General features: G+C 45.8%; 1 protein-coding gene across 5 annotated transcripts in view; it reads right to left on the reverse strand.

Annotated features, from left to right (window-relative positions):
- Positions 1-19077, reverse strand: part of LCT (lactase) — a 57993-nt gene extending 38916 nt beyond the window's left edge. For 4 of the 5 annotated variants that reach the window (XM_055261978.2, XM_055261977.2, XM_055261980.2 and 1 more), the window contains exons 1-4: positions 18037-19077; positions 10780-10859; positions 7283-7366; positions 1295-1397 (exon numbers count right to left, since the gene is read on the reverse strand). In XM_055261978.2, the coding sequence (XP_055117953.1) occupies positions 1295-1397; positions 7283-7366; positions 10780-10859; positions 18037-18676 (907 nt within the window). In that variant the 5' untranslated portion in view covers positions 18677-19077. Of the gene's footprint in view, positions 1-1294; positions 1398-7282; positions 7367-8695; positions 9397-10779; positions 10860-18036 lie in introns of those variants that run through there. The other variant, XM_055261979.2, reaches the window with a different exon arrangement.
- Between the last annotated feature and the right edge of the window lie 3127 nt (positions 19078-22204).

The raw sequence follows: 22204 nt of genomic DNA on the forward strand, positions 1-22204 counted from the left end.
ATTGTTATGCCGTCAAAGGTGAGTTCAGATAAGCATTATTAAATGGTATCTACGGATGAACTTCAGGGGCCCTGTGGAGCCAACCCAATGCTGGGAGGGGGTCCAGGTGTGCTATAGTTTGGATGTGGTTTGTCCCTACCAAAACTCATGTTGAAATTTAATTGCCAATGTAACATTGTTGAGAGGTTATGGGACTTTTAAGAGGCATTTGGGTCATGAGGGATCCGCCCTCATGAAGGGATTAGTGCAGTCTCCAGGGAGAGTGAGTTCCCAATCTAGTGGGACTGGATTAGTTACCATGACAGTGGTTGTTATAAAGTGAGGCTGCTACTGGTGTTTCATCTATTTGCAGGCACTTCCTTCCCCTTCCACTTCTCTGCCAGGTTAGGATGCAGCATGAGGCCCTCACCAGAAGCTGACCAGATGTGGCTGGCTGATCTTGAACTTCCCAGTCCCCAGAACCATGAGCTAAATAAACCTTTTTTCTTTATAAATTACGCAGTCTAGAGTATTCTATTATAGCAACATTCGACAGACTAAGACACAGTGGTAGAAAGAACACTACTGACTTCTCCCGTACTCTGGCCTATGGACAAGAGTGACAGACCTGAATATCAGGGCCCTCAGGCACATTCCCCTCTGCCCTTTCCTCCCTTCTTGCAGAGTCTCCAGTGACTGCCAGCCTCAATGCTGTCATAGACCCCACCTTTCCCCTGACTTGATTGGACCAGGAGCAGCCTCCTGATCCATGGCTAACAATCAGATTCACTTTCAAGAATTTGAACTAAGAGACACTAGGAAGATGGCCCTTGAGCTGTGAGTCCTACACTTGAAAGTTCTTAGCATCTTGGTCAGGTACCCACCAGGGCCATGTGCAAACTGAGATAATGGGGACACAGAACAAGGGTAAGTAGAGAGGGCTGGCTGGAGAGAGAGGGCCACAGAAAAGCCCTGCCAAGAGGAGCAGAGATGAGGGACCTTGGAGGGAGAGGTAACAAAAGGAGGCAAAGATGAGTTTCCATGCTTACAACTCACAGCTGAGGCCTAACTATCTTTTTGTCCATAAGAGGCATCCTTGTGTAGAACCTCTCCCCTTTCTTGGGTCAATGGGGGATGGTTGCAAGGGACCATCAGTAGGAAGGCATAGTACACTAACTCAATCTGGGGTGGGCTTTTAGACTAGCCTTCCTCCATGGTCCTCCTCCCATTGGAACCCCGGACTTTTAAGACTGCTACCCAGCACACCAGTGCACCAAATGTCACTCAAAACCTCTTCAGCCATGGCCCCACTCACCTTCAAAAAGGCTGAAAAGCAGCCTGGCTGGGTTCTTCATGGTGGAGGGGCAGTCCGGGAGTTTTAGGTTGAAGATGAAAACTTTCACTTTTGGCTCAATGGTCTGAAAAAGAGAAGGACCAGCAAGTGAACTGAAGCCTCCTGGAAAGCATCTTGATAACAGGGACAGAGTTTCAAGATGAGAAGCTGTGGCACTTACTCTGGCTTTGGAAATGACCTTTAACTATCTCAGTTAATTAAAGGAGCCGACTCTAGACTCTGAAGGAGAAAGATCTACAATTTTCAATAACATAGTCTACCTTACCCACCAACCCCCACCTTCACCTCTTCCTTCATCTCAGGCTTACAGGGCACCTCTTAGAGCCAGGCACGGTATTAGGATCAGGAACAAGGCCACTGCTCACATCCAGAGCCTGTGCTACTTAAGAAGCTTAGTTAAGAGGCCACCATTGCCATATCTATGGATGTCTGGGATTTGCTTCAAAATAATCCAGTTTGGTTAGCTGTGTGTGGTGGTGCATGCCTGTAGTTCCAGCTACTTGGGAGGCTAAGCCAGGAGGATCACTTGAGCCCAGGAGTTTAAGGCTGCAGTGAGCTATGATTGCACCACTGCACTCCAGCCTGGGTGACAGAGCAAGATCCTGTCTCTAAAAAAATTTTTTTTAATTAAAAATCTAGTTTGGGAGATAGAAGTTATAGGTTAGGTGAAAGAAGATTAGCTATGAGCCAGTAATAGCTCTTGCAGCTGGAGATGGCTTCATAGGGGTTCATCATACTTTCTACTTTTGGATGTTAGAAATTTTCCAAAACAAAAAGTTACAGCAACCCAGTGGGTGTGGTGGCTCACGCCTGTAATCCCAGCACTTTGGGAAACTGAGGCGGGCGGATCACCTGAGGTCAGGAGTTCGAGACCAGTCTGACCAACATGGCGAAACCCTGTCTCTATCAAAAATACAAAAATTAGCTGGGCTTGGTGGTGCATGCCTGTAATATTAGCTACTTAGGAGGCTGAGAAAGGAGCATCGCTTGAACTCAGGAGACAGAGGTTGCAGTGAACCGCTACACTTCAACCTAGGCAACAAGAGCCAGGCTCCATCTCAAAAAAAAAAAAAAGTTATATTAGCTGTCATCATTAAAATGGAAGCAAATGTAATTTCCTCTCCTTATTTCTAGCCAGTATCAAGGAAAACGTCTCAGGGCTGACATGCTGTTTGACTTCATTTTAAATTACCTTTTTTGCAGGGGTTGGAGTTTGGTCATTTTACTCACAGTAACTTTTTCCTCCTCTGAGCAACTAAAAGCTACCAAAAGATACCAACAGTAACCACTTTGAAAGGAGCCAGGCATAGTCTTTACTTTCTCATAGCCACCTATGACTTTCTTTACAAATGGGGAGTCAGAAGCTCGAGAGGCCGAGCGGGTTGCCCATGACTGCACAGTTAGTGGAGCTGTGACTCCACACAGTCCTCATCCCTCCCTGTGCTGGGGGTCAATGCAATGGGGACAAATGACCCAGGGTGGCGTGCTTAGGGAAGCAAGGGTTTTTTCTCCTTCCTGAAAGACGGATATGCCATGAGGCAGCCGGTGATGTTCCAGGGCTGGAGAGCTAGAGGAGCCTCGGTGGCCCCCAGGCTGCCTTCTGCCAAGCGGAGAACTCCCAGGGAGCACAGCTTTTTCTGATAAGTGGATGCGGGACCTCCTTGTGTGCCTCCTGCAGAACCGAGAACCCAAGGGTGTGCTGCAGCTCTTCATTGCTGGGCTCGAGGCTGTTCTCAGGCCCTCAGACAGCTGTGTGCCGTTGGGGAGTGGCTGCTGAGGGCCCCTGCGGCTCAGAAAGGGCTGTGCAGGTGCTCCGGGGAGAGGGTGGGAATGGGAGCAGGTGCCTGCTCCTCCCTGCCCTGCTTTCGCCCTCTTCCCTCACAGCCCACAGGAAGAGGCCCCTTCAAGGGGAGGGTGTGGTTCCGGGACAGGGAGGGAGGGGACACTGGGAAGGTGGGCAGCGCGATTCAGGCTCCTGTGGACACAACTCAGCCCCTGTCCTCAGGGCAGGCTCAGCTGTTCTTCCTGTCCTGGGTGTGGTAACTGTGCATGGGAAATGCTACCAGGCATGAGACACAATCCCAGGAACAGTGTCCTCTCCAGCTCAGGGGTTGTCAGCTGTCATTTCCGCATCTTTGAGGCTGCCTCTCAGGGGCCAACCCTACCCAAGGAAGTAAAAGGAATAGATAACCATTGCAGAGCATTTATAAACGGCGGCTAAGTTTGTCCAGAGAGAGTTTTACTATTTGGCTGGCCAGCTACAGACTGAAGTTTCAGTGCCTTACCCAGACACTGGTAGAAGTGTCTTGAAAATGTGGTAGCCAGGTGCAGTGGCTCATGCCTGTAATCTCAGCACTTTAGGAGGTCAAGGGGGGCGGTGAATCACTTGAGGCCAGGAGTTCGAGACCAGCCTAGCCAACATGGTGAAACACCGTCTCTGCTAAAAAAAAAAAAAAAAAAAGGCAGGCATGGTGGCGGACACCTGTAGTCCAAGCTACTTGGGAGGCTAAGGCGGGAGAATTGCTTGAACCCCGGAGGTGCAGGTTGAAGTGAGCCGAGATCATGCCACGGGGCACTCCAGCCTGGGTGACACAGCAAGACTCCATCTTAAAAAAAGTGTTGTGATGGAAAAAGGGAAGAGACTGAAAATCACATCCTCAAGTACCAGCCATGCAGTGCCTCTGCTGACTGCCTGTCAGAGGCTCGCCGCCTCCGCACAACAGAGATGGTTTTAAAATGGCAGCTGCGTCTGAACTCATTAGCCTAGCAACAAGCTCTGGTTTAATTCCATGAGGAGGACAAAAGGCAGCTTTAGTCATCACAGGTACAAGCAGACCTCGAAGACACTAGAGTGCTATGTAAGGCCCAGAAACCTTGTCAGCCAGCCCACAAGCACAGGCCCTGGGTAGCAAGCAAGTTTAGGTTCAGGTGAGGCATTCACAAAAACAACTGAAATTGATCATATGTGATTTAAAAAATACCACCCTCATTATCATGTTCCAAACCCTTGGACTTCTTTTTCTTTCTTTTTTTTTTTTTTTTTTTTTTTGAGACAAGTCTCTCTCTGTCCCCTGGGCTGGAGCGCAGTGGTGCCATCTCGGCTCACTGCAACCTCCACCTCCCGGGTTCAAGCGATTGTTGTGCCTCAGCCTCCCAAGGAGCTGGGAATACAGGTTCGTGCCACTATACTTGGTTAATTTTTGTATTTTTAGTAGAGACGGAGTTTCGCCATGTTGGGCAGGCTGGTCTTGAACTCCTGGCCTCAAGTGATCTGCCTGCCTCAGCCTCCCAAAGTGCTGGGATTACAGATGTGAGACTTATTTTTCTTTTGAAGAGACAGTGTGGTGTCTTAGAATGAGAAAGCCCTGGTTCAAATCCCAACCCTGGAGCTCACCACCTTGGTTATATTGTTTAAACCTGCTGGGCATGGTGGCTCATGCTTGTAATCCCAGCACTTTGGGAGGCTGAGGCGGGCGGATCACAAGGTCAGGAGATCGAGACCACGGTGAAACCCCGTCTCTACTAAAAATACAAAAAATTAGCCGGGCGTGGTGGCGGGCGCCTGTAGTCCCAGCTACTCGGAGAGGCTGAGGCAGGAGAATGGCGTGAACCCGGGAGGCAGAGCTAGCAGTGAGCCGAGATTGCGCCACTGCACTCCAGCCTGGGTGACAGAGGGAGACTCCGTCTCAAAAAAAAAAAAAATTTGTTTAAACCTCAGAGTGTGTTTTGAGGGGTTGAGATGATGTAAGGATGAAGTGCCTCCCAGGTGTCTGGGATAAGCAAGCACTAAAATTATATAGCTGTTACTCAGATGTCTTTGTGGCTGCATCTGTCACCTTTGATTAGATCAGTGGTCCCCAACATTCTTGGCACCAGGGACCAGTTTCGTGGAAGACAATTTTTCCACAGACTTGGGGGAGATAGGGGGGATGATTTGAGGATGAAACTGTTCCACCGCAGATTATCAGGCATTAGATTCTCATAAGGAGCACGCAACCTGGATCCCTCGCATGCGCAGTTCACAATAGGGTTTGTGCTCCTATCTAATAGGGCCGCTAATCTGACAGGAGGTGGAGCTCAGGTGGTAATGCTTGCTCGCCTGCCACTCACCTCCTGCTGCGCAGCCAGGTTCCTAACAGGCCATGGACCAGTACTGGTGCTCTGCCTGGGGGCTGGGGACCCCTGAATTAGATCATCTTATTATTTGTAGATAACAAAAGCAGCAGTGTCTACTACACAGACAGCTAGAAACACACAGACACTGGGATTGAACTGGTGCTAATTTGTCCATTTCAAGCACTCTGCCTCAGGTAAAATGGAGGGTCCATGTAGCTGAAGCTTAGTTTGACATTCCTGAGCTTGGCCTTTTATTTTTATTTTTAATTTTTATTTTTGAGATGGAGTCTCGCTCTGTCACCAGGCTGGAGTGCAGTAGTGAAATCTCGGCTCGCTGCAACCTCCGCCTCCCAGGTTCAAGTGATTCTCCTGCCTCCACCTCCCAAGTAGCTGGGACTACAGGTGCGTGCCACCATGCCCATCTAATTTTTGTATTTTTAGTAGAGATGGGTTTTCACCATGTTGGCCAGGATGGTCTTAATCTCTTGATCTCATGATCCACCTGCCTCGGCCTCCCAAAGTGCTGGGATTACAGGCATGAGCCACTGTGCCCGGCCAAATTTGGCCTTTAAAGGGATAATTCCTCAGGTAAACCACCCTCCTTGGTGATGGAGATGGTGGGATTCAAAACCACAGGTGAGTGTAGGGGGCTGCTCTGCCTGCCTCATGGGAAGCACAGGCTGAAAGCAGCAGGGAGGGGCTTTGTGCCAAAACCTGCAGAGGCAGGAGGTCCAAAGTGGGTGCATTCCAGTGGCCAGACATCCTTGGAAAGGCCCACAGGAAGGCAGCTCTCCAGGGTTATAGGAATACTGCCAGCACTCAGCAGGTGCAGGAGAAAACATGGGCACTATCAGATAGACCTTGTCATGGGGGAATAGTTGGGATTCTAGGGAATGAAGCAAGTAAGTCACACAGCAGTGACCAAGCCTAAGAGAGAAACCTGGTAGTTGGATAGGAGGCTCCTAACATACTTTCTCTAATGAGCCCGCACCATTAGACTTGAGAAAAGAAGTACCGGGTAGAGGAGGGAGTCCTGAGCTTACTGGAAGGTCCAGACAGCTGGGATCTGATTTAGTAGACCTGGGTGTGAAATGTTTGTCTTTTTAAAAATGTGGTAAAATAGACATAAAGAAGAAATTTACGGGCCAGGTGTGGTGGCTCACGCCTATAATCCCAGCACTTTGGGAGGCCGAGTCGGGCGGATCACTTTAGGTCAGGAGTTTGAGACCAACATGACCAACATGGTGAAACCTTGCCTCTACCAAAAATACAAAAATTAGCCAGGCGTGTTTGTGTGTTCCTGTAATCTCAGCTACTGGAGAGGGTGAGGCAGGAGAATCGCTTGAACCCGGGAGGCGGAGGCTGCAGTGAGCCAAGATCACGCCACTGCATCCCAGCCTGGGCAACCGAGGAAGACTCTGTCTCAAAAAAAAAAAAAAAAATTACCATCATAACCATTAAATGTATAGTTCAGTGGCATTAAGTAGACGCTCATCGTTATGTAACCATCACTCCCATTGATGAGTTGCCTTTTTAAAACTCAGAATGAACCCTAGAATCTCAATTCTCAGCAGATTTCTACACAAGCAAGCAGAGGATCTATATAAATACTCACCTTAACAAGCTAACCCTCGTATCCCTTCTAGGGAAGACTGCCTAACACCCGATGTTCTCTAGGGATGCTTGCAACGGAAATCTCCCCAGACACAACTCAGCCATCTCTGACTGTTGATGGAAGTTCAGTTTATGCAGTAGCCAAAGCATTAAATGTCTAATCTGCTCTCTGAAATCTTCGCCACATTCATCATCAATGTGGAAAAGGGCTCAAATTACCTGCAATTTACTCAGCTTCTGCCACAGACTTGCCTCATTTTGGCATTCATAAGACAAATCAAGAGAGAGGAAATCGACCGCGTCCTGGAAATAGTAAACAGGGTCATTAGAGCCTAAGCAGTGTCAAGACTAAGAGCCTCTCAGAAGTATGCTTTTTTGTTTCTCCCCTTATCACTAAACCAAATACTCCAAAGTGGGATTTTCCAAAGGAAAAGACAGAGATGGAATGAGAAAGTGTGTGTGTGTGTGTGTGTGTGTGTGTGTGTGTGTGGAGGGTGGTGGGGGGTGCCCCTATGTGCTCAACCATGTGCCTCTGTGCTCAGCACACAGAAAGCACGCAGTGTTGATGGCTAAATGAATGCGTGAAGGAGTGTGTATGCCAGAAATGGGAGGCAGCTAGAGGCCAGTACTGCCCCTGGCGCTTCTTCCGCAGACCCTCACACCTTGGCCAGGATGGGGGTGGTGGAGCCTTCAGCCACGCATGGCTCCACAGTCATCCCTGTGATCCTACTGGGTTTTTGGTTTTGGTTTTAATTTCAGGCCACCGTTTGAAGTCCACTCCCAGTTATCCCTAGCCAGGCCAAGAGCTAGGGCCTGTGGAGTACGTGTTGGGGACTTCCTCGTTAGCAGAGCACAACCCTCACGGTCCTGGTTGTCGACACCCCCATCCACACTTCTGATGAGGATGTTCCCTCTGCCCTGTCTCTGGCCTGCATGTGCTCAAAGAACTTCAGATTCAGAGAGTCTACACAGGACCATGCCAACACCCTCAATGCTGCGCTCCCCTCCACGAGCCTGGCTGGCCGTACCTGTCTACCCTTGGCCTGATTAGATCATTACCTGTCTTATCCCTCCCACTGATCATCTGCTTCTTCAAGACAAGGACTAATGGTTACTGTCACCTGGTCAGAACCAAGTGCTCTGTGAATGCCTAGTGTTCCATTATTGGAATGCTAAGCCTGTGGAAATTACTTATATCCTACTGCTCAAGGTCTTCGCTAAGGTCTGATTGCAAAAGTTCAAAAAATTGCAACCTCAGGCATAAATGGGTTAATAAGTGGTTCACTACTGGCTCCCTGTTTCTTTCTCAGTCAAGTTGTCATCAGTGTTCACTAAAGACCACACTGGCAGGTATCACTCCAGCATTCCCTGCCCACACTCACAGCTCTTGCTTATGTCTGTCAGTTCTGCATAAAACATTGTCACTGAGTTCCTTAACTCTGAAAGTCACACTGTGCTGGGATGGTGGGCAGGGATTCACATTTAGAGATAAATAATATCCACAGAGGTTTACACCTTTAATAGGGAGGGTTAGCAAATGCACCAATCACACGAGGAGAAGGCAGAAATTTAGAAGTGCTGTAAGAAGCCCCACACCAGTGGTTCTCATGCCTTGCTGGGGATTAGACTCACCTGGGGACTTGGGACGCCTGTGCAGGCCCAGGTGGGTCCCACCACATTAAGTCTTGGTCTCCGTGCTCTCTCCTAGCTCTCTAGGTGGTTCTGATGCCCACTCGAGCTTGGGAACTACTGGTCTAAAGCAATGGCTAAGGGTCCGGGTGGGAAGAGAGCGCATCAGGGTGAGTGAGGGAGTGTTACTGAGCGCGGCCTCCGCTGGAGAGCACAGTTACGTATACATTAACAATGGAGAAAATTTTGCTGGAAGGAGATTTGAGGAAGGCAGGAAGACAGGAAGGACGTCCAGTAGGGGATGCAGGAGGGTAGGAAGCAAGCATAGCACTCACATGGGCAAAATAGGAGGTGAGGCCAGAGAGAGAGAGAGGGATGCCCACATGTTCATGCACTGGAGGGTCCTGTGGGATTTGTCCCACTCGGGAGTGTGGCTTCCCAGCAGGTAACTGGTCAGAACTGTGCTTTTGGGAGATTACCCAGAAGCGTTGCACAGCATGGACTGGGGCAGAGAGACCAGTACAAAGGCTATTTCTCGACAAGCATTTTTCTGATCAGCACTTTGGTCTCCTGCGTTCATAACTGATAGCAGTTATCGCCCTCTGTAAACTAATTTAGGTGCCATTCTGGCCGTGCAATCAGCCTGGGAGTTGTCCCTCCAGAACCTTATCAGGTCTTGGTTCCATCATGTTTGAACTGGAAAATCTGAAGACCGGACCCTGACTCCTGGGGCCCCCAGCAACGCACGGACGCCAACGAGCAGCACAGCATCTCTACAGTGCCAGGGTGATGCTGCAGAACTATGGAGACCAGCGGTGGTTCCCATGGCTTCCAGACTGCCCAGCTGCCCAAGGCAGCCCAAAGCTGTTCACTTCCCAGATTATTTTAATTTTTCTTTTAAAAATTATAGTTAAAGGCTGGCGCAGTAGCTCAAGCCTGTAATTCCAGCACTTTGGGAGGACAAGGCAGGTGGATCAGCTGAGGTCAGGAGTTCGAGACAAGCCTGACCAACATGGTGAAACCCCATCTCTACTAAAAATACAAAATTAGCCGGGCGTGGTGGCGCACGCCTGTAATCCCAGCTACTTGGGAGGCTGAGGCAGGAGAATTGCTTGAATCCAGGGAATAGAGGTTGCAGTGAGCCGAGATCATGCCACTGCACTCCAGCCTGGGCAACAAGAATGAAACTCCACCTCAAAAAAAAAAAAATTAAATAAAAAATATAAATTACAGTTAAAAAGTGATAGTTGGCTGGGTGTGGTGGCTCATGCCTGTAATCCTGACACTTTGGGAGGCTGAGGTGGGAGGATTGCTCAAGGCCAGGAGTTGGAAGTAGAGGCTTCAGTGAGCTGTGATCATGCCACTGCACTCTGGCCTGGGTGACAGAGCAAGACCCCAAGACCCTGTCTCTAAAAAAAAATAAATAAAAATAAAAAAAAGTGATAGAGGATATATGCACATTTTTAATTTTTTTTTTTTCGTGGCAGGGTCTTGCTGTGTCACCTAGGCTGGAGTGCAGTGACATGATCACAGTTCACTGCAGCCTTGACCTTCAGGGCTCAAGCGATCCTCCCACCTCAGCCTCCCAAGCAGCTGGGACTACAGGCATGCATCACCATGCCTTGCTAATTTTTGTATTTTTAGTAGAAAGGGAGTTTTGCCATGTTGCCCAGCCTGGTCTTGAACTCCTGGGCTCAAACAACCCTCCCACCTCCACCTCCCAAAATGCTGGGATTACAGACGTGAGCCACCGTGTTTGGCCAGGTGCACATTTTTGAAAAACCCCTTTACCCTAGTACCTGTTTTGCCATAATCTCATCTCTTCTCCTATAAGCTATTTTGGACTCAAAAATCAGAGCCAGCAGAAGCAGGTGGCTCCTTCCTGCAGGGAAGCGGATACTTGACCAAGCAGGAGCTGCAGCTTCAAAATTTTGTTTTTAAGGTAATTATGAACCTGGAGAATGTACACCACTCATTCTGAGGCATTTACAGAAATGTCAAACCAATAGACCAAAACTTCTCGTTTTTAAACAATTAAAATCAAACTCTCCTGAGATGTTACAGGTATATTTTTGGGCTGCTGTCACCTGGCCAAGCGCAGATATGGGTGGTTCTAGCAGGAGCTCCAGGATATCTTCAGCTCGCAGGACAACAGAGAGTTTCCCACCTGAAACCAACCAGAGACATGAACAGCAGGTGAGCGAGGGCAGGAGGCTCTGACTGCGGAAATCACTGGGGGATTCATTTCCTATGGACCTGAAGAAATCATCCAAATGACTTTACTCTAGCTGAAAGATTTTAGAAGACAAGGTGGCTTAAAAAAATAATGTTCCTTTAGAGAGTGTTTTGTGAAAATCAAGACTATGAAATACAGAGCAGTTGGAAAGTTGGCAAGGAGAGAACTCCTTCCTAAACTTTTTTTTTTTTTTGAGACGGAGTCTCCCTCTGTCGCCCAGGCTGGAGTGCAGTGGCGCCATCTCGGCTCACTGCAAGCTCCGCCTCCTGAGTTAATGCCATTCTCCTGCCTCAGCCTCCCGAGTAGCTGGGACTACAGGCGCCTGCCACCACGCCTGGCTAATTTTTTGTTATTTTTAGTAGAGATGGGGTTTTACCGTGTTAGCCAGGATGGTCTCAATCTCCTGACCTCGTGATCCGCCCGCCTCGGCCTCGCAAAGTGCTGGGTTTACAGGCGTGAGCCACTGCAACTGGCCTCTTTTTTTTTTTGCTGTCGCCCAGGCTGGAGTGCAGTGGTGCAATCTTGGCTCATTGCAGTCTCTGCCTCTCAGGCTCAAAATCTTTCTGTCTCAGCCTCCTGAGTAGCTGGGACTACAGGCATGTGCTTCCATGCCTGGCTAGTTTTTAAATTTTTTGTAGAGATATGGTGTCATTATATTTTCCAGGCTGATCTCAAACTCCCGGGCTCAAGCACTTCTCCAGCCTCGGCCTCCCAAAGTGCTGAGATTACAGGCATGAGCCACTGCGCCCATTCCTAAACTTCTTTTTAAAGTCAGGATGCTCTCAGGAAACTGCTGTTCCCTGATTCTTATTCATGGGAAAACATCAATACAGCCCCTACTGGGCATTGAGGAGAGAAACAAGGAAATATAAGCATGTGTGGCTTGTACCCACTTGCTTTGACATTGGATGATGTAACAGTGGTTCTCAAACTGTTGTGTGCATCACAATTACCTACGGAGATTGTTAAAATGCCAATTTCAGGCTGGGCACAGTGGCTCACGCCTGTAATCCCAGCACTTTGGGAGGCCGAGGTGGGTGGATCACTTGAGGTTAGGAGTTTGAGACCAGCCTGGGTGACATAGTGAAACCCCGTCTCTACTAAAAATACAAAAATTAGGCATGGTGGAGTGCGCCTGTTATCCCAGCTACTTGGGAGGCTGAGGCAGAAGAATTGCTTGAACTCGGGAGACAGAGGATGCAGTGAGCCTAGATCGCACCACTGCACTCCTGCCTGGACGCAGAGTGAGACTCCATCTCAAAAAGAAAAAAAAAATGCCGATTTCAGGCCCTGCCCTCAGAGATTCAGAGTCAGCAGTGTAGAGTGGGCCCAGGTGCATGCATTTTAACACACTTCTTGGGGGATTCCGATACAATGGTCCTCAAACCATAATTTGAGAAACACTGTGTGGAGCCGGGATGGCTCAGCCGTTCTGGGTTGCTATCGATGGATATAAATTTTCAACCCACATTGGATGTTCCTTGAGGAGCAAAACTTAAACATTTATTTAATCCCTCCAAGTATCAAGCTTAGGACTGGGTGGATAGAAAAGTGCTCAGACCTGTGATTTGGAAACACAAAACAAAAATGGAATAAAATCGGAGTTTCAGATTTTAACAATAGGACCATATGGCTGTCTTCTCACTTTCATCCAAATTCTCTGCAGGAGGAAGATATATCCTCCACCAATGAAACCACCACAAACAACCATTACCAACTACAATGGTGCTTATTTTGATAAGCATAATGAATCTTTGAAATCCTTCTGAGCATGGAATATCACTCAGAGATATTTAGTTCTCATTCTGACAAGATAACATTTCCCAGTTATTTAATGGTTGTGCCCCATGGATCCGTTTGACATTCCACAGATTTCCAGACTTCAGACCATCATCACTTCCGCAGATTAAACCACTAATCTACTTCAGCGTTTCTATACATTTGCCTATTCGGGACATTTATTGTAAATGTAACTGTAAATTGTAAATGTAAATATGTGGTTGTGACTGGCCGCTTTCACTAGCATGTTTTCAAGGTTCATCTGTGTTGTATCATATACCAGAACTTCTTTCTGGCCAAGCACGGTGGCTCACAGCTGTAATCCCAGCACTTTGGGAGGCCGAGGTGGGAGGATCACTTGAGGTCAGGAGTTCGAGACCAGCCTGGCTGACATGGTGAAACTCCATCTCTACTAAAAATACAAAAAAATTAGCCAGGCGGGGTAGTGCATGACTGTGGTGCCAGCTACTTGGGAGGCTGAGGCAGGAGAATTAATTGAACTCAGGAAGTGGAGGTTGCAGTGAGCCAAGATCACACCTCTGTACTCCAGCTTGGGCGACACAGCAAGACTCTTGTCTAAAAAATAAGTAAATTAAAGAACTTCTTTCTTTTTATTGCTAAATAATATTCTATTGTATGGATACATTAATATCACATTTTATTTATCCATCAGCTGATGGTCATTAGGTGTTTCCACTTTTGGGTTTTATGAATAACACTGCTATGAATGTTTGTGTACACATTTTTGTTTGGATATTTGTTCATTTCACTTGGATCTATACCTAGAAGAGGAATTGTTAAGCCATATGTTAACTCTAAAGTTTGAGGAAACACTGGGCTGTTTTCCAAAGTGGGTGCACCGTTGTTTATGGCCCCAGCAGTGTACACAGGTTCCATTCACTCCACAGTGTCACCAGCACTGTTATTGCCTGTCTTTTTAATTATAGCCCTCCTCGTAAGTGTGAAGCGCTATTCTGTTCTATTTTAATTGTTGGATTAAGTAGTTGGTTCATTGGTGTTTCTTATAGTTCTTTTTTTTTTTTTACTTTTAACCAAGCTATGTTATATAACATTTTTGATGTATATTAAATAATACATTTTTAAAAGAATAGTAAGTCTATAGGATTGGACTTAGAAGGGAAGTGGGAATGAGGGAGAGAGAGGGAAGAAAAACCACTTTTTAAAATAGTAAGGAGACTGAAAAAGAGAATTATTCTGTGTCTTGCATGATATTGGTGACAGATATTTGGGGAAACACAAAATGAAGGGAAGAAAATAAGCAGAAGGAAAGAAGGAAGATATGAGTTTAAAAAGAAAGTCTTTAGTCACCTGATGGAAAGTAAAAATAAAATATGGAAAACATTTAAATAAACGTGTACATATACTTTTATAATTTAAAGAATTTTGTGGCATCCACCCTCAAAATAAGATTCTTCTTTGAGATTATATTGTCTTTCCTTCTTTTTATTGTTATTTTTCAATCCTTCTTCTGTAGTCTTTCATTCTTTTTTGTTTTCTTTTCTTTTCTTTTCCCTTTCTCTCTCTCTCTCTCTCTTTCTGTCTTTCCTTTTTTTTTTTTTTCTCAGGGTCTGGCTCTGTCGCCTAGGCTGGAGTGCAGTTGTGTGATCTTGGCTCACTGCATGATCTTGGCTCACTGTAGCTTCTGCTGCCCAGGTTCCAGCGATTCTCTCACCTCATCCTCCCTTGTAGCTGGGATTACACATGCATACCACCACCCCTGGCTAATTTTTGTGGATTTTTTTTTTTTTTTTTTTTTTTGGTGGAGATGGGGTTTTCGCCATGTTGGCCAGGCTGGTCTTGAACTCCTGAGCTCAAACAAGCTGCCCACCTCAGCCTCCCAAAGCGCTGGGGTTACAGATGTGAGCCACTGTGCCTGGTCTCATTCTTTCAAAGTTTATTTTACTCAGAGCTTCTTCAGTAGGATTGGAGCCAACACACGTCTCTGTGTTTATTTGCTGACCCGCCCCAAGACAGGCTCTGCAATGAGCGCAGTGGTTCTCCTTCATGGCGCTCCTAGGTTCAGGAAACTGTCTCCATGTCCACAGCTCCGCTCTCCCTCAGACTGGGCCCCTTTCCTCTTTCTGGAGCCTGCTGTCTCCCTGCATTCCCAACTGCTCAAATGGTGGCCCAGGAACAGCCTTCCTGGCAACTCTGTCTAAAATACCCCCAGCCACTCTCACACTTTCTTCCCTTACCCATTCTTTAAAAAAAAAATCATGATAAAATACACATAACAGAAAAAGTACCATCTTAAATCTTAACTATTTTTTTTTTATTTTTAAATTTTTTTTTTTATTTTTGAGACGGAGTCTCGCTCTGTCGCCCAGGCTGGAGTGCAGTGGCGCAATCTCGGCTCACTGCAAGCTCTGCCTCCCGGGTTCACGCCATTCTCCTGCCTCAGCCTTCTGAGTAGCTGGGACTACAGGGGCCCGCCACAACTCCTGCTAACTTTTTGTATTTTTAGGAGAGACGGAGTTTCACCGGGTTAGCCAGGATGGTCTCGATCTCCTGACCTCGTGATCTGCCCGCCTTGGCCTCCCAAAGTGCTGGGATTACAGGCGTGAGCCACCGTGCCCGGCCATCTTAACTATTTTTAAGTGCACAGTTCAGTATCATTAAGTATATTCACATTGTTGTGCAACCAATCTCCAGAACTTTTTCATTTTTCCGAAGAGAAACTCTACCCCCATTAAAGAGCTCTTCATTTCTCCCCTACCCCAGCCCCTGGCCTCTGCCATTCTCCTTCCTCTGTCCATGAATTCGACTGCTCTAGTTTCCTACTATACATGGAATCATACAGCGTTTGTCTTTTTGTGTCTGGCTTATTTCACATAGCATAATGTCCTCAAGGTTCACCCATGTTGTAGCATGTGACGACTTCTTCCCTTTTTAATAAATGTGGAGTAATATTCCATTTTATGTCTATGCCACGTCTTGTTTATCCATTCCTCCATCAGTGGATATCTGGGTTGCTTCCACCTTTTGGCTATTGTGAATAAGGCGGCTATGATGTCCTAGTTTATTTTTTATTTATTTATTTATTTTTGAGACAGAGTCTCGCTCTTGTCGCCCAGGCTGGAGTGCAATGGCACAATCTCGGCTCACTGCAACCTCCGCCTCCCAGGTTCAAGCGATTCTCCTGCCTCAGCCTCCTGAGTAGCTGGGACTACAGACACGTGCTACCACGCCTGGCTAATTTTTTGTATTTTTAGTAGAGACAGGGTTTCACCGTGTTAGCCAGGATGATCTCAATCTCCTGACCTTGTGAGCCGCCCGCCTCAGCCTCCCACAGTGCTGGGATTACAGGCATGAGCCACCACGACTGGCCTTATTTTATTTTTTTGTTTAAGGCCGGGCGTGGTGGCTCACGCCTGTAATCCCAGCACTTTGGGAGTCCGAGGCAGGCGGATCACCTGAGGTCAGAAGTTTGAGTCCAGCCTGGCCAACACGGTGAAACCCCGTCTCTACTAAAAATACAAAAATTAGCCAGATGTGGTGGTGCATGCCTGTAATCCCAGCTACTGGGAAGGCTGAGGCAGGAGAATTGCTTGAACTCGGGAGGCAGAGGTTGCAGTGAGCCGAGATCACACCACTGCACTCCAGCCTGGACAAGAGAGTGAGACTCCATCTCAAAAAAAAAAAAAAGAAGAAAAAAATGTTTAACATGTCTATAATCAAATACATGCAAATTAACAAAAGATGAAAATAAGTTGTTTTCAGCTGTCAAATTAGTGATAAAATATAGCATTTGAAACTGACAGAATGGGGTCAGAAGAGTAATTTTATAACTGTTTGTATAAATGATTACAACTTTTCTGGAAAATAATTTAGTACCATGCTTTAAAATCTTAAAGAATGCAGATCTTTTCACCTAGCAGTTTCAATTCTAACACTCTGTCAGAAAGAATTTATCAGAAGGTGGGAAATAGTTTATAGATAGGAATGTCATTGCAACATAACTTGTAACTAGTGAAAATAAGAATAAACATACAAAAATAAGGAAAATACCTTAAACTTTATGCTCCATTTATACAATGGGAACCTAAAAGACCATTGAAAGTTATGCTTTCAAGTTTTTGTTTTGTTTTAAGCAATACTATTCCAGCACTGGAGTAAATTATTATATTATCTTAGAGATGGTGGCTCTCTATGCTGCCCAGGCTGGTCTCCAACTCCTGGCCTCAAGCAATCCCCCTGCCTTGGCCTCCTAATGTGCGGGGATTACAGGCATGAGCCACCACACCTGGCTCAAGTTTTTAATAAAATGAGAATATGGTCATAAACTATGTTAAAATGAAAAAGTAGAACACAGAAATATATATATACCAGGTACTATATATACAAATATGTATGTATATGGTATATAATAAAAACAAGAAAGCATATATAATCCAAAACTGATTCTCAAAATTGGTGTACCTAACATACACTTAGGGAATTGATTATAATCACAAATGTCCTGGTTCAGCCTAGGCCTACAGATCAGAACTTCAAGTCCCCTAGGAGGCAGGAATGTGAACAGTTACAGTTGTGCTCTCCTCATCTTGTGGTATATAATTGTTTCATCTTGTATTTGTCTGTCTCCCAAGCTGGAATGTAAGCTCCAACTAAGACATGTAAGTATAGGGGAGCCGAGGGGGAAGGACAGGAAACCATGAAACTTTGCCTCCAAGTCAGGGTAGCAGGACATAGACGGAAAGGAAGACAGAAAGACAATCTGCTTGCACAACTCAAGACAGGGCAAGGGTACTTCAAAGATATATGTGTGTGTATATAAATATATATATATATATATATATATTTTGAGATTGTGTCTTGCTCTGTCACACAGGCTGTAGTACAGTGGCATGATTTCGGCTCACTGCAACATCTGCCTCCTGGGTTCAAGCAATTCTCCTGCCTAAGTCTCCCGACTAGCTGGGATCACAGGCGCCTGCTACCATCCCTGGCTAATTTTTGTATTTTTAGTAGAGACGGGGTTTTGCCATATTGGCCAGGCTGGTCTCGAACTCCTGACTTCAAGTGATCCGCCCACTTCGGCCTCCCAAAGTGCTAGGATTACAGGCGTGAGCCACTGCACCTGGCCTCAAAGATATTTTTCAAAGGAAATGCTGAGCGTTTTGCTATGTTAGCTACCCCTTCCTATCGCCAGTGGGAAATTAATACAATATTAATTTCTCCCTATGCACAGACATAAGAGGACTGCTGAAGGTGAGTAGGGAGAAATGTCGAATCTGCTCTAAGGAGGACGGGGAAGGTGTGTGATGAAGGCTGCTGAGGGGTCAACATCAGGTCAATGTGTACTCACCCTGAGAAGCATAGTTTTCGTGGTAAACCTCATAGGCTTTTCTGTGGGCATCACTGAGGGTCTGGAGTTGTGACGCTCTTGATTCCTGGTGGGGAAGCTCCTTGATCACTTCCTCCAAGTCACTGAAGGTGAACCAGATCCCAACTAGGTCCCCAAAGGAGTGGAAGGCGAATGTGGCATAGTCGGCGAAGAGGTCAGCGAACGCTTCAGTTCTCTGGAGGGTGCTGGCAGGGAGGGTCTGGTGGTGCAGGATGACCATGGGCTGAAGCTGTGCAGTCTTGAGGGCCTCCAGGAGTCGCCGGTAGCACTGCACTGTTTTCTCGTCTGGATTCTGGGTGCTTCCTGCTGGGAGGAGCTGTGCCCATGATAGAAATACCTTATAGTGGGTGATCTGACTGGCATGGAGACTGCTGAAGTATTCTGGCAGGAAAGCGGGCAGTGGCTGGTGACAAACATACATGTCTTTGTCCCCTGCTACAAAGTTAGAACCCTGGTCTCCCAGGAGACCACTCAGGTTGTGCAGCAAATCATTGGTTAGAGGACCAGCGGTGGAAATGAAATTTCTATCAGACTCCCAGTCTGACCCCCAGCATGAAAAACTTAGAAGGGCAATCAAGACTACATGCCAAGACAGCTCCATTTTCTAGGAACTGTTAGGAGGTCTGTGGAACCCTTACTTTATAACTACAACTGAGGTTGTAAAATACTAAGTGATAATTAAGACTTAATATTTAACTGGGTTATCTATGATCACAAAATCAGTACACGGTTCACTAATGCAATATTTAAAAATGTAAAGATCAGGGCCGGGCACGGTGGCTCACACCTGTAATTTCAGCACTTTGGGAGGCTGAGGCGGGCGGATCACGAGGTCAGGAGATCGAGACCATCCTGGCTAACACGGTGAAACCCCATCTCTACTAAAAATACAAAAAATTAGCCGGGCATCGTGGCATGCGCCTGTAGTCCCAGCTATTCAGGAGGCTGAGGCAGGAGAATCACTTGAACCCGGGAGGCGGAAGTTGCAGGGAGCCAAGATCATGCCACTGCACTCCAGCCTGGGCGACAGAATGAGACTCCATCTTAAAAAAAAGGTAAAGACCAACACAAAAACCTCAGACTTCCTATACAATTTAAGCAAAGGAACCCGGAAAATGTCTGAAGAAAACAATTATCAAATTTTTTTTTTTTTTTTGGTGACAGGGTCTCATTCTGTTGCCCAGGTGGGAGTGCAGTGGTGCGATCACAGCTCCCTGCAGCCTTGACTTCCTGGGCTCAAGTGATCCTCCCATCTCAGGATCCTGGGTAGGTGGGACCACAGGTGTGCACCACCACGACTGGCTAATTTTTTGTATTTTTAGTAGAGATGGAGTTTTGCCATGTCACTCAGGCTAGTCTCGAACTCCTGGGCTCAAGCGATCCTCTTGCCTCAGCCTCCCAAAGTGTTGGGATTACAGGTGTGAGCCAGCGCACCCAGCCACAAGTTATTTTAAAATTTGTTTACATAATACAACAAAAATAAGTCTTTTGCCCCAAATTTTCTCTTTAAAAATATGCTGAACATATTTTGTAAGAGATTCAATTTGGAAACATCTATGAAAAACTTGCAAATTCCTTCACCCTCCCCCTCCTTCTTCCGAGAATAAGTATCTTCAGCAATATGTATCTTTCCAGTTTTCTTTCTCTGCATCTTAATGGTTATACAGGAGTCAGAATGCCTGGGTTTAAATCTCATCTGACGAAAATTACTAAACTTTGTGCCTCTATTTTGTCACCTGTAGAATGTGGATAATTCATCATAGGCTGTGGGGATTAAATGGGTCTTTCTTGTAGCATGTATAGAACAGTACAGCTCAGGGATCATTATTATTACATAAATACAAATGGAAACGTGTGTATAACATTTAAAATACAGAACAACATATATGGAATTATGCCTTATGTATTTTCAGCCTTCTTTTCTTCACTTAATAGCTCTTAGAGCTCTACCTGTATCAGAACATATAGACCCACCACTAACAGATGCACAGTTTTCCACAGCAAGAATGTACCATAAATTAACATCTTGCATATTAAACACTTCGGTTGGTTTTACATTTTTGTGCTGCAAACAATGCTGCAAATGAATATCCTTATATACAGGCTGGGCATGGTCAATCACGCCTGTTTTGCCAGTACTTTTGGAGGCTGAGACTGTAGGACTGCTTGAGCCCAGGAGCTTGAGGCCAATCTGGGCAACATAGGGAGATCATGTCTCAAAAAAAAATGGTTTTTGATTGATTGAAATGCAAATTGTCTTCCAAGTTAAATCCTACATATAGTTAGATGTGTGCCTGAATCTGCCTTGCTAATACCTATTATAAACTTTTCACATTTTTGATACTTTGACGTAAATATTATGTGCTTTTCTTTTTCTGATTAAGAGGTGAAGCTCTTCTTGTTAACTGGGCATTTTTCTTCTGAGTTTTATTACTGATATAAAAATTCTTAATGGGAGTTTGGATATCACATATTAAAACGTGATAGAAAAATTTTCTCATCTTTTAATTTGGTTTATAGTGTCTTTTTTTTTTAAGATTCCCATGACTTTCCATAGACTGCAGAGGGTGAAGCCTGGGAATCTTTTTTTGTTGTTGTTGTTGCTGCCCAAGCTGGAGGGCAGTGGCACGATCTCAGCTCACTGCAACTTCCACCTCTTGGGTTCAAGCAATTCTCCTGCCTCAACCTCCTGAGTAGCTGGGATTATAGGTGCCCACCACCATGCCTGGCTAATTTTTGTAGTTTCAGTAGACAGGTTTTCTCCACGTTGGCCAGGCTTGTCTCGAACTCCTGACCTCAGGTGATCTACTCACCTCGGCCTCCCAAAGTGCTGGGATTACAGGCGTGAGCCACCGTGACTAGCCTTTTTTTTTTTTCTTAAGTGAAAGCAAGCCTATTAGGAAAGTAAAGGAATAAAAAATGGTTACTACGTCGGCAGAGCAGCCTAGTCTTTAAAGATACATTACCTGATACCATTCTTATAAAATCCCATGACAAATCTACTTGAGTATTCATTCTTTTTAATGTTTGTTATTTATTTTTAAAATACTTACTTGTACATACTCGTGGAGTACATTTTGACAAGGTTTCATACAAGTTGATTCCAGGGAAAGAGATAATTATTGGGAGAAACGTGTTTAAATCATTGTTTTAACCTATATTAATCTGTCTTGCTTTCTACTAATAGATTTGTGGCTGCTCAAATTCACATTGCACTGCAAAGCTCAGACATCAAGGCAAGTTGAGTACTCATGGGTATTAGACTGTCCCACGTGGGCCTTAGCCTCAGACAGTTATTTTGCTTTTGTGATCTTTAACATAGTTTGTGATTTAATGAATGCCATCTGTTGTTAAAAGCTGCAACACAGGAACTGCTCCATCTCATGAACATACTGATCATAGCTAAGTCTCAGGAACTGTTAGTATCATAAACGGTAATAACTTTTCCTGGAAGACCATAAAATTTAGAGATAGCTTGTAATATAGCAAATGACCTATTTCCCCTAAAAGAGCAATTTGAAAACAATCCTGAGAAATTACCCTTAGGACACAGAAGTAAAATAAATTATTAAAGAGTAATTTTAAAAAAGTATAATAAACTTTTATAAACTTAAAAAAAAACTGGAATTAACCTTGGAAAGTCATCTCCAAGGCCTCTAGCTTTCATATGAATTCTCTGACTCCTTCTCATAGAAACCTAATCCATAATACCACAGTTCTACCCCTTCACTCCAGGTTAAGCAAAAAGGGAAAGTCTCACATTCACAAGTAGAGGGAAGCAATAATCAGGGTACGGTAGAAAGAAATCCAACAGGCCAGGCACAGTGGCTCAAGCCTGTAATCCCAGCACTTTGGGAGGCCGAGGTGGGCGGATCACAAGGTCAGGAGATCGAGACCATCCCGGCTAACACGGTGAAACCCGTCTCTACTAAAAATACAAAAAATTAGCCGGGCGTGGTGGCAGGCACCTGTGGTCCCAGCTACTCGGGAGGCTGAGGCAGGAGAATGGCGTGAACCCGGGAGGCGGAGCTTGAAGTGAGCCGAGATCGCGCCACTGCACTCCAGCCTGGGGGACAGAGAAAGACTCTGTCTCAAAAAAAAAAAAAAAGAAAGAAATCCAATAGACAAC

The sequence above is a fragment of the Symphalangus syndactylus genome, chromosome 22, assembly GCF_028878055.3.
Source record: "Symphalangus syndactylus isolate Jambi chromosome 22, NHGRI_mSymSyn1-v2.1_pri, whole genome shotgun sequence".
NCBI classification, from domain to species: Eukaryota; Metazoa; Chordata; class Mammalia; order Primates; family Hylobatidae; genus Symphalangus; species Symphalangus syndactylus.